We start from the raw sequence: 13,565 nt of genomic DNA on the forward strand, positions 1-13,565 counted from the left end.
TTTGTTTCTTTTTCCTCTGACAGCAGAATACTTCTTGCTGCTCTAAGCTCTTGCCTTGCAGCAATCAGAACAGATCACTGTCATGTACTCTCTTTTCAAATAGTTAGACAGATGATATATGTTCTCTAAGTCTCCTATTCTCCACCTTCATTATTCTCAGGCCTTTTAATCAATCTTCAAAGGCATGGAGTCCTCTTACCACCCTAGTGACTCTCCTCTGGACAAGTGTCAAAAAAGGTCAGTGGTTTCCTTAAAAATGAAGCATCCATAATTAAGTAACAAATACTATAAATGTGATCTGGTCAAAGGACATTACAGGGGAACCATCACTTCCTTCATTCTGAATACTATTCCTTTCTATTAATGCAGTTTAAGTCTGAATTAGGCTTTCTTATGTTTGTTTGTTTGTTTTTTTGGAGGGGGGTGCTGTTTTACACTGACTCACACTGAAATTGCAGTTCAATAAAAACCCATAGATCTTTTTCACAGGAATTTTTTCCTAGTTATGACTCCCCAAATTTGTGCTTGTTTGATTGATTTGTAAAATACAGAGTTTAAAATTCATTTATTTATGTAAATATTTCTCCATTTTTAATTTGTTTCCATTAAATCTCATCTTATAAGATTCAGTCCATTGTTCCCATCAGGAAGGATCATTTTAGTCTTTGACTGCCATCAATATGGTACCTATATCTCTTAGTTTACAATCTAAAGGATGTCCAGCATAAGAGGAAGGAAAGGCAAAAGCAGAACAAGGTTAAAGCTGAGAAATTATCCAGTCTTACCCTACACCTGACCAGGAATCATTTCTACATTATCCAAGTTAATCCAAGGAACATGCAATTTATGCATCATTCAATTCACTGATTTCAAAAGTTGAACAGGCCAAGGACAGATTATTAGGGCATTCCACTTAGAGGCTTCCCTTCAAGCTTGAAACAATGGTCCTATAACCTTTGAATCTTTTGAAGAAAGACAGGAAGCCAGAAAATAAGAAGAAACAAAGATAAAGAAAAAGAAATAGATGCAGTGAAATGACAATAATAATGATTCAATTATCTGGTACACAATTTATAAAATGCTTTCCTAAGAACTAGATAAGTAAAGCTATGGGGGGGAGGGGAGAAGAGAGATAATATGCAAAAGAGACACAACCAGAAAAAGATGGAGGTGGGGGAAGAAGAATGAGAGACCAAGAGATAGATATGAAACACAGAGAGGAAGAAGAGATAAGAACAATGAAAATTAATGAGAGATGAAAAAAAATTAAGTCCCTGACAGAGCCCAGTTCTGTACTCATTTGGAAGCAGTGATAACTTCTATATAAAGGAGGTAAGAATCTATGTGAAATGGATGAATGCAATCTGAATGTCCTTCTGTAAAAGCAGGGATAACTTGATCTTTGCTCTTCTGACAATATACAGTGAAGCTCAATGATTTTTAAGAGTGGAACATTTAGTATTATCCTTAACTCTTCAATTTTCCTCACCACATATCTAAAGAACTGCCAGATTTTGTTGTTTCTACTCCATTTCTATGCTCAAATAGTTGTCAATCTTATTCAGGCATTTTAGCAATAACCTCCCAATTGGGCCTCCTCCTCATCTCTCTTCATTCTAGTCCATCTAACACAGAAAAGCCATAGTGATTTTTTTTAAAGTACAGATTTGATCATGTAACTCAATCAATTCCATTGACCCTTTATTGCCTTTAAGATCAAGTATAAATTCCTCTGTTTTGCTTTTAAAGCCTTATCTAACTCTAATCTAACTTGCTGGAGTCACTGGACATTACTCTCCTTCACAAATTATGTGACCTAAATAAAACATTCTTTCTATTCTTTACACATGGAATACCATCTCCTGTTCCTGTGTCTTTGCACTAGTCATCCCTCATGCCAGGAATCCATGTTCAACTCTTTATGACCCCATTTGGAATTTTCTTGGAAAAGATACTGGATAATGCAGCATAAACAAGTAACTATATTAAATTCTCTTTGGACTCAAGGATTACTGGTGTCAATAATCAATGGGATTAAACTAGACTTGCAATGTACTGGCAGACAGAAATCCCAGAACACAAAGCCAATCCAAATATACTGCATTTTGAGCATTTCTTCCAAGTTCCTTATATAGGTCTTCTATATTTATTCTTTATTCTATATAATAAACCAAGTAGTATCTACTTAAAAGAATTTTTAAAAAAGAAAAGAAAAGATACTAGTATTTGGCTTCTTTCTTCAGCTCATTTTACAGATGAGGTAAAGAAGTGACTTGCCCAGCTAAGTAAGTGTCTAATTTGAATTCAGGAAGATTAGTTTTTCTGACTCCAGTCCCAGTGTTTTATGCATTGCCTCTCCATCCACAATATACTGTCTCAAAAAATGTGGTTCTCATACTCATGGACCTATATGGCATAGATAACTTTCCTTGAACAAGAAAGTCCATCCTAATAGCTGGTAGATCAAAAAACTAGAAATAAAGGGGAATGGTAGAAATAGTAGAGAAAGTACCTTCTTCTTGCTGCAGTAGATCTGCCATTTCTTTTCCAATGGCAGTGCAAACATGGCCTCCCTATTTTTGTCTGTGAGATCCAACTCATCCTGTAGAGGAGAAGAAAAAACAGCAAAAAAAATATCATCAGAGGTACAGTAATTTGTAGCAAAATCCAACTCCACGGAATTTTATGGCTCACCCATTTTTCAGCCTTAAATTTTATACATATATACATATAAACACACATACACATACACATAGATGTATATTTACAACTGTCTCCCCACCTTTAAAATTTCTACTTGACCCAATTTTCACTATCAAAGGATTTGAACTGCCATTTTCCTTCCTTCCAATGATATAGATGATTGCAATTGACTCAAGGAAAAGCTAAGGTACAAATGGAGGTGGGTCATTCATATTATCACCTCTACTACTTGCTTAAAGCTAGATGACCTTCATGCAAGTTACTGAATCTCAAGCTCAGTTTTTTCTTCTACAAAATGAGTGGGCTGTACTAAATGGTTCCAAAAGATTCTTCTAGCTCATTTAATTCCATTTCCAAGTGTGAGATTACTGATTTTTATCATGAGAGATTACAGTGGTGCTTAAACCAGAGAGAATCACAGTCTAGCTTCCTATAAAGTATGGTTGATTGAATCATGGTTAACATTGCATGCCTGCCTAAGATTATGCATTTTTTTCTGTTTAAAACAAAACTATCAAAACAAAATATAAAACTTGCTATCAGTATGCCTGCTAAATTTTTCCCCAAACAATCAGAGTAAGATTTAAAGAACATATATTTGTCCAGGAAGAATTAAATGCTTTTTCTTGCTTACTTTTAGCAACTGAATCTTAATTCTTTCTACTCTGTTTTGGGTCTTCATCATTATCTCTTGCCTAAACTATTATCTTCTAACTGATCTTCCACCTCCAGATTCTCCCCTCCATACTTCTCACTACTATTAATTCCCTAATGCTATCCTCTATCCCTAAAACTCCCCACCATCTCTACCCACTGAAATCTTTTCTTTCAAACTCCAAGTCAGGTGCCACTTAGTAGATGTAAGTTCTCTGAGGACAGACACTGAGGATAGCATGAGCAAAACCATGAAGAGGACAAAAATAGGGAATGGTGAGCAGACTGGTTTAACTGGAATATAGAGCACATAAAGGAGGACAGCACAAAATAAGGCTAGAAAGATAGCCATAAAATAGATGCTGTTAAATGGTAGCTGGGAAGGAATAGAAAGATATCATTTACATTAAGGAAGGTTTATTGGTAAAAAATAAAATATAATTTTAAAAAGCCATTTTATTTCCTCTTTGATATTATAACTATAATATCAATAGGTAATAGGGAACTATTTTCGGGGAGTAAGGAGGCAATCAGGGTTAAGTGACTTGCCTAGGGTCACATAGCTAGTAAGTGTCTGATATCATGTTTGAACTCAGCTCCACCTGAATCTGGGGCCAGTTCTCTGTCCACTGTGCTATGCCTCTTTCTGGGCAATGGGAAACTGTTAAAAAATTTTAGCAGACAATAATTTCTTGCTACCACAAAAAGAACCGCTACAAACATATTTTTGCATACATGGGTCCTTTTCCTTTTTTTTATGATCTCACAACTACAGCAATGGTGTTTTCCCACATACCCTCCAACATTTAGCATTATTTTTTTCTGTCATCTTAGCCAAACTGATAGATATGAGGTTTACCTCAAAGTTGTTTTAATTTGCATTTCTCTCATCAATAGTGATTTAGAGCATTTTAAAATTAAAGGTGGCTTTAATTTCTTCATCTAAAAATTGTCTATTCATATCCTTTGACCATTTATGAGATGATTCTTTATATATCATCATAAATTCAATGATTCCCTAAAAGCAGCTTATTTTCTCTGTTCATCTTGGTGACATCTTCATCCAATTGCCTTATACCTGTCTCTCTTGAAAGGTCTTCTCCAATCTAGCTTACCAACCCATCAAACAGGTCTCAAATTTCAGTTCCTTCATGAAGCCTTATGGGATTAATCACAGTTTTATTAGTGAAAAAGTACTTTCATTTATGATCTGTGACCTTTTTTGTTTTTTAATACTATTTTATTTTTTCCAAATACATGCAAAGATAGTTTTCAACATTCACCTTTGCAAAACTTTGTGTTTCAAATTTTTCTCCCTCTTCACTTCCCCTCCCTAAGACAAGATATCTGATATAGGATAAGCATGTCCAATTCTTCTAAACATATTTCTATATTATGAACTTGTTTTAAAATATTTTAGTAATTGAATTTCAACATAATTAGTTTCATTTGAAATCCTACATATTTTATTTTATGCATTTAAACAACTTTATTCCAAGATGAGGATTATAAACTTCACTGACCAGAATTCCCCAAATGTTGAGAAACATTGAGCTAACCAACTACACTATTCTGTAGAGAAGGAACTAGAGGCACAGTGGTTAGAAATCTTTCTAAAGTCACATGCATTGTCTGTGACAGATACAACATCAGATGACAAAGGATTAGATTCAACATCTTCTGAGTTTTGATTCATTGCTTTTTTTTCTTCCTGCTGACATCTGCCCTTATGTTACCTTGTCCAAACAAGAACCTCTCATAGTTCTTTCTCCAATGTTATCATTATCATATAAACAACCTTCATGTTTTCCTCCCACTCCACTCCTAAAATGCCCTCTCTCTGACCTGAACACCATGTAAATACCTCACTACCTATTCATACTCTGATTTAATGTTCCTTTTTTACTGTCTATAGATATATGTCTTTTTGGAACTCTTCAAGAAACTCTGGACTAAGGCTATATCAAGTCTCCAAAGCATAAGAATAAGCAAAATTAGTCAGAGAATGTACCAAACACCAAGTTGCCAACCTCTTCTGAGAGTTAACATAAAAAATATCCTCTTCTCTATACTGACTTGTTTCTTCTTGACTGGGTTCACTTTGAATTCTGATGGGACAGCGATTTCCTCTAGAACCTGTCCCTTTACATTTGTAGCACATGGGAAACATTCCACTATGAAAAAAAGTCTTTTCTTTCCCTATTTCTTTCTCCAAAATTCTCTGTTTAACTAGAAGAAGCTTCAGTCTCTTATCACGTCTAAATCCCTATCTACTTCAATCAATCAATAAATCAGTAAGTATTTATTAAACACCTACTCTGTTCCATGCAGGCAGCTAGGTGGCACAGTGGATAGAGTGCAGGGCCAGGAGTAGGGAACACCTAAGTTCAAATATGGCTACCTGTGTGTGTGACCCTTATCAAGTCATTTAACTCTATTTGCTGTAATTCTATTACCTGTAAAATGTGCTGGTGAAGAAAATGGGAAACCACTCCAATATCTTTGCCAAAAAAAAAAATAAATAAATAAATAACAACAACAATCAAAAGGGATCACAAAAAATCAATCACAGCTGAAACTACTCAATAACAATACCAAAATGTGCTAGACACCATGCTAAATTTTGGGGATATAAATAGAGGCAAAAGTCCTGTCCCCACACTCGAAGAACTCATAGTTTAACAGGGAGATAGTATGTAAACAACTATGTAAGATAAACTACACTGTATAAACTGAATAAACTGTAGATCATCAACAGAAGGGAAATGCTAGCATTAACAGAAGTCAGGACAGAAGTTCTTGTAGAAGAAGTTCTTGTAGAAGTCTAGTTGGGACTTAAAGGAATCCAGGAAAGCCTGGAGGCAGAGACGAGATGGGAGATCATTCTGAACTTTGACAATCTGAAATTGCAGAGAGAGCAAAGGGTTTTTGTTTTTGTTTTTGTTTTTTGCTAGAAACAGAGTACATAAGGTGAAGATAAGAAGACTACAAACACAGGAAGGGTTAGCCTGAACGCCAAATGGAAGATTTTATACTTGGTTCTGGAGTTAATGGAGAGCCTTTGGAGTTTATTAAATAGAGCAGGGACATAGTCAGACTAGAGCTTTAGAAAGCTAAAAAGCTTTTTTTTTTTTTTTTTTTTTTTTTTTTAACTGAGTGGAGGATGGACTGAAGTGGGGAGAGACTTGAAGCAGGACACCAGAGTTGAGGAGTTTTGAGGACCTATACCAAATAGTAGCATTTCCATATTCACTTATATTAAAATTAGTTTCACCATTTTAACTTAGGATCCCAAATCTAACTTTCAGCACGTGATCTGAAAAGCTCAAAGCCATAACATAGGAGCTTCTTCATTGCTCCCCTATCATCTCCCATCCTTTCCTCACTTTCAGGTTTAGAGGAAGAAATGGCTCTCTAGAGAACATTGAAATGCAAGATGGATAATTTCGATTACATTAAATTAAACAGGGTTTGCACAAACAAAACCAATGTAGCCAAGATTAGAAGGGGAGCAGAAAACTGGGGGAAATTTTTTACAGTTAGTGTTTCTGATAAAAGTCTCATTTCTAAAATATATAGAGAACTGACTCAAATTTATAAGAATACAAATCATTCCCCAATTGATAAATGCTCAAATGATATGAACAGACAATTTTTAGATGAAGAAATTAAAGCCATTTTTTAATCATATAAAAAAATTCTTTGATTGACTATTGATTAGAGAAATGCAAATTAAGACAGCTCTAATGTACCACTACATACTTTTCAGATTGGTTAAATGACAGGAAAAGATAATAAATATTGGAGGGGATTTGGGAAAACTGGGACACTAATGCATTGTTGGAGGGGTCGTGAAATGATCCAACCACTCTGTAGAACAATTTGGATCTTTGCCTGGGGAGCTATCAAACTTGCATAATCTTTTATCCAGCAGTGTCTCTATTGGATCTGTATTGCAAAAAGGTCATGAAATAGGGGAAAGAACTCACATATGCAAAAATGTTTGTAGCATCCTTTTTTGTAGTGGCATGGAACTGGACTTCGAATGGATGCCTATCAGTTGGGGAATAGCTGAATAAGTTATGGCATATGAATATACTGGAATATTATTGTTCCATAAGAAATGATGAGCAAGCTGATTTCAAAAATGCCTGGAAAGACTTATATGAACTAATGTTGAGTGAAGTGAGCAGAATCAAGAGAACATTGTATCCAGTAACAATGTGATGATCAACTGTGATGACTTGGCTCTTTTCAACAATAAGGCAATTCCAATAGACTTGGGATGGAAAATGCCATCTACATCCAGAGGAAGAATCATGGAAGAACCAAAGCATAGTATTTTCATTTGTTGTTGTTTGTTTGATTGTTTTTTTTTTCTTTATTAATTTTTTTCTTTTTGATCTCATTTTTCTTGCACAACATAATGAATATGGAAATATGTTTAGAAGAATTCCAGATGTTTAATCTATATTGGATTACTTGCTGTCTTGGGGGGGGAGGGAAAAAAGGGGAAGAGCAAAAAAATGTGGAACACAAGTTTTCACAGAGGTGAATATTGAAACCTATCTTTACATATATTTGAAAAATTAAAATAGTATTAATTTAAAAAAAAAGACATATCTCTCCTGGGATCTTATTCCTATTCATCATCAATTGCTGCTCTCCTCTCTCATTTTCATTATTGATTTAACTAGTTACTTTTCTGGCAGATTCTACTTTTGTAACACCTCTCATATACCACCTTCTCTCTTTTGACACTACCACTTTCCCAGAAGGCTCTCATTGATTTGTATCTGGACTATTGCAACAATCTACTTGCTCAATTTTCTCCCCATGCCTATCCATCTTCTTCTTAGATAAAAAAATAAATTTTTCTAAAGCAAAAGTCTGTTCATATTCCCTTATATAATAAACTCCAGTTGTTGCCTCTAGGATAAAATTCTCTTAGCTTTTATAGCATTCCCCAGGGGCAGCTAGGTGGCATAGTGGATAGAATACCAACTCTGAAGTCAGGAGGATCTGAATTCAAATCTGGCCTCAGACTTGAACTTAACACTTCCTACCTGTGTGATCCTGGGCAAGTCGCTTAACCTCAACTGCCTCAGCAAAAGAATAAAATAAAATATAGCATTCCCTACCCTGATTTTTCCTACTTTCTAGTTTTCTTCTTTATAAAGAGGACATTGGGGTTAAATGACTTACTGAGGGTAACACGCTAGTAAGTAAGTATCTGAGTCCAGATTTGAACTCAGGTCCTCATGACTCTAGAGCTGGTGCTTTATGACTGTGCCACCTAGCTGCCCTCCTTTCTAATCTCCTTATACTTTTCACATGTGACCTGACCATCCTTTCCTGAAAATCCCAAAGCCATCATACAGGAACTGCTTTGTTGCTACACTGTCTTCTCCCATCTCTTCTTTACTTTCAGATTCAGAGGAAGAAATGGCTCTTCTGGGACCTTGTCCCCATTCATCACCAATTATATGGCACCAGAGTACCATCCATATACTCTGTGATCTAATGATGTTGTCCTCCTTGCTGTTCCTTGAACAAAACACAGAATTCTCCATCTCTTGATTCCATGCATTTCCACTGGCTGTCCCTCATGTCCTGGATACTACTCTCCTTCCTTATTTCTATCTATTGGTTCCCCTTGTTTCAACTAAAATTCCACCTTCTACAAAATGGCTTTCCCAATTCCTCATAATTTTAGTGCCTTCCCTCTGAGATTACCTCCAATTTGCCATGTATATATCTTGTCTATATACAGAGTTTAGATATTGTCTTCCCCTTTACACTGGGAGCTCATGAGGACAGTGACCCTTTTTGCCTTTCTTCATATCTTCAGCGTTTAGCACAATGCTGGCACAAAGAAGACCCTTAATAAATGTTTGTTGACTTAATTTGACTTATTATTATTTTGTTATTGTAATATTGTATATACAATACATATGTTGGCTTGGCCTTTGGATTCAGTTTTTTCATATCAGCTTAGATCAATGAGTATGGTAGCGATGTGTTGGCCTGTTTGTAGATTTGCTAGAGGGTTTAGTTGGTGGGAAATGTGTGTGTAAAGTACCCTAGCATACTTGAGAAGTTGTGTGTATGAATTAAGGATTTGTTTGGTATTTTATTTGTTAATAGGTTAAGTTCTGTGGCGATTAGGATTCCTGATATGGTTAGGATTAGGGCAGATAGTTTTGTGAGGTTTGATATTGTTATAGGAATTATAGTGGTTGGAGGAAAGTTTGATGTTAATAGGGATCCTGCGAAGATGCTGCCTTTACAAAGCTAGTGGTATAATTGAGTTGATTAGATTTGGGTTGCTTTCATTTAGTGGAGATATGGGGAGAAATGGAGGTTCTTTTAGGAGGGCGAAGTGGATTACTTGTATGATATAGACTGCTGTGAGTGTTGTGGCAATTAGGGTAATACATAGGGCTCAAGTGTTGACATGTGATGTGTTTATAGCCTCAATGTCTTTTGAGTAGAAGCCTGCTAAGAAAGGCGTGCCTATGAGAGCAAGGCTGCCTAGGATAGTAGCTGATGAAGTGATTGGGAGAAGTGTAAGTAGACCTCCTATTTTATGAATATCCTGTTCATTGTTGAAACTGTGAATGATAGAGCCAGAGCATAGGAAGAACATTGCTTTAAAGAAGGTGTGTGTACAGATATGGAGGAATGGTAGGTAAAATTAAGGCCAAGTGTGACTATTATTGGGCTGAGCTGGCCAGATGTAGAAAAAGCTACAATTTTTAATGTCATTTTGTGTACTGGCACAGATGGCGGTGAATAAGGTTATAATGCTTCCTAAGCAGAGTATAATGGTTCTGCCACTCTCATGCAAGCTCTTATTACCTTTTGTTTCAAAAACTTTAAGAATCTTCTTACTAGTCTCCCCAAACACTATAAAGGTACCAAAGCAACCTTAATACACAGGCTCTAGCTGTATGTGTGTGTGTGTGTGTGTGTGTGTGTGTGTACTGTCTATGAAATAAAATGCAAACTTCTGAACTGGACATTCAAGGATATATGCAAATTGGCTATGATTTACATTTTTGTCATTTTTTCCAAAATATTCCCCTTCAAGTAGTCTCATTCTTTAGTCAAACATTTTTCTGATATCATCCTGTCTCTTTTCAGTCATGCATGCAATTACCCATGCCTCAAAGGGCCTTCTCCCATATCTCTTGCTTGATGATTTTTTTTTCTATTTCTTCATATCCCAGGTCAGTAAATTTAGCCTTCCTTCTACTTAGCAAGGATTTCTTCCTCCTCAAAACAAATCAAAATATAATTAGTATATTATATTAATTAGTTGTGTTATGGGCCAGAACTCTATACTTGAAACAAGGATTCTTACAAGGTGCTAACTCAGTGGAATTGATAAGACAATGGTTTTCTAGGTTATCATGGTGATTAAAAGTTCTCTAGTTCAGTACATGTACTTAGTACTTAATATAGTTCTACAAGATTCACACCTATGATAATGTAATTATAATAGAGCATAAAAGCTGGGACAAACTCAGCCAGATTCATTCTATCTCACACCACCATGGTGGCTGACCTGTCCTCCTGCATATCTCTACTGAGACCAAGGTCCATCTGAGCCAGAGACAGACTCAGAAGGGCTCAGAGACAGACTTAGAAAGGCTCGGCTCGGAGACAGACTGGGAGAAGACAGTGACTGGAGGCTGGAGCACAAGCTCTCGGACTTCCAAGACAGAGACTGGGGTGGTGGTCCTCCTGCCTCCCCCAAAGTAACCAAGACACATTCTGGAGGACCTCAAGAAAACTAGCTTGGGCCCCAGGCAAGGAAACTAGATTGTGAAGGAGGTAATAAGAATTTGGACTTTATCCCTCGCTATTCTCATGGTGATTACTTTGCTGAAAAGAAGGCTGGTCCAGAGACCTCCAGAAAACCAACCAGAACACTACAATATTGTATTATTCTAACTTGGATTAAAGTTATTTTTGCACTCTGCCTTAATCCCTAATAAATGCTAATTTCTTTGAGGACAGAAATAAGTTTTTTTCAGGTTTTTCCTTTTCAAAGATATTTTGAGTGGTTTGACATTTCCTTTTCCATTTCATTTTACACAAGAGGAATCTGAGGCAAACACGGTTAAGTTACTTGCCCAGGCTCACATACCTAGTAATTATATTAGGCTCTAAATAAACGTTCTTTGAGCTAAAGTGAGCCAGAAGAGAATTCTCTGAACTTCTTTTCATTTCTGGCATCGGTATCTTCTAACTACTTATTGACAATGAAAACTAATTTAATTCATTAAGGCTTTTTAAAGAACATTATAATAAATTCTTTGTTTGAATTAGTTTATTGAGTAGAGGGACTGTTTTTCATTTTTAAACTCTATCATAGTTCTTGGCACAGAGAAAGCATCTAATGAATATTGTTTTGGTTCTTTTGAGACTGAGTCTTTCCATGTCACCAAATAACACCAACTATAATTAGAATATAATCAGTTGTATTAGAGAAGGTCAAATCACTTTTTGATTTGAGGAGCAAGGAATTACTACAGAGTACAGGAAAGGCTGAAGGAGTTGAACTGGGATATGAAGGAAGAGAAAAATTTCAATAGGCAAGCAGTGTAAGAGATGGCCCTTCGAGACATAAGAGACTGCATACACAAATAAGGAAAGGTAAAATTAGATTAGGAAGACATGGAGACCACTCACTGGCCTGATCTTGCTGCTTTGGCTTATTCAATTTCAGACTTGTGGCTATTTACCTTTTCTTTATCAGTTCAAGTTATCTCAGGGCTCTGCTCTGCTCTTAGGGTTCATCCTATTGATATTGGATATCTGCTTGGCTTTTTCCTTGCCATACCTCAGATTTCCCAAATTCAAGTCATCCACCATCCCTGGAATTCCCAGTAGTAGACATTCTCTATCTTGTCTGGTCTGCTTATTGGGTAGAATTGAATTATTTTTTCCTAATGGAAAAGTGGTGTTTTAAATTAAAATACTATTTTAAACCAAAATACTTGATTTATTTTCTCAATTAAAATCCCACTTTATAAAAGAAGTCTTTCCCAACCCCTCTTAATTCCAATTCCAATTTCTTATTTCTCCTATACATAATTTGCTTTGTATGTATTTGTTTGCATACTATCTGCTTTATTAAATTGTAAGTTCCTTGGTGTGGGACCTTTCTTTTGCCTCTTTTGATATCTCCAGCATATAGCACACAGTGCCTGACACATAGTGAGTATTTAATAAATATTTATTTATTACATTTATTACTCTGAGGAAAGGTGTGATCCTGAAAAATCAAGAGTTTAGTGAAGACATCACCTGGGCTACTCTGATAGTTGTCATTTCTATCTTTCAGTAGAACTAGGAAGGAAAGAAATCCTTCCTGCTTCTCTTGAATTGAGGCTTTATGAAATAACTTTATTTCTTATTGGAAATGTTACAAATTCCTAGATCCAACATGTCCATATTCAAAGAGAAGTATATTACAAAGCCAAATATTAATGACTTTAAATTGTCTATATTATATTCCCTTTTGCTAGAACAGATTATCAGGATCTTATTATAAACACATTTATCTGTATTGATATTTCTATGCCAGCCCCTGTGTCCATTTCCTGAGTTTCTTTCCTGTCTCCTTTATTAAACTGGGGGCTTCCTTTGGGAAGACCTTGTTTGATAAACAAGGACAGGGATGCTTTCTCCCTAATAGGCTGTGCTCACCCTAGGAATAGAACTATACTTCCTGTTTCTACTAATTTCTTTTTTGTTGTTATTCAGTTGTGTCCAACTCATCATGACCTCATTTTGGGATTTTCTTGACAGAGATACTGGAATGATTTGTCATTTCCTTCTCTAGCTCATTTTACAGGTGAGGAAACTGAGGCAAACAGAGTTGAGTACCTGCCCATGGTCATATAGTTAGTGTCTGAGGCCATATTTGAATTCAGGAAGACTAGACTTCATCCACTTAGATGCCCCTAATATTTTTTTACCAGTGCCTAATTTGGGTGATAGAGTGATAGAACTCAGGATCAGGTAATGACTAAAAGGATCAGTAAGTCAGTTTAGACTTGGTAATAGAATGCAGGTATCTTGTTTTCTGATCAATACAAGTGACTACTAGATCTTCATCTTGGCTGGCTAGATTTTTAAAATCTAGCCTTCGTAACATGGTATCAGATGCAAAATGCATATTCCCTTCATCTTCT

The 13,565-nt window shown here is 35.9% G+C and overlaps 1 protein-coding gene across 3 annotated transcripts in view; it reads right to left on the bottom strand.

The window, feature by feature from the left end:
- The window catches only part of DAAM2 (dishevelled associated activator of morphogenesis 2), a 141,095-nt gene that overhangs the window by 47,359 nt on the left and 80,171 nt on the right, over positions 1 to 13,565 (bottom strand). For all 3 annotated transcript variants that reach the window (XM_023502974.2, XM_031964901.1, XM_031964902.1), the window contains exon 3: positions 2,513 to 2,602. In XM_023502974.2, coding sequence (XP_023358742.1) covers positions 2,513 to 2,602 — 90 coding nt within the window. The remainder of the gene's footprint in view (positions 1 to 2,512; positions 2,603 to 13,565) is intronic.

The sequence above is a fragment of the Sarcophilus harrisii genome, chromosome 4, assembly GCF_902635505.1.
Source record: "Sarcophilus harrisii chromosome 4, mSarHar1.11, whole genome shotgun sequence".
Taxonomy (NCBI): domain Eukaryota; kingdom Metazoa; phylum Chordata; class Mammalia; order Dasyuromorphia; family Dasyuridae; genus Sarcophilus; species Sarcophilus harrisii.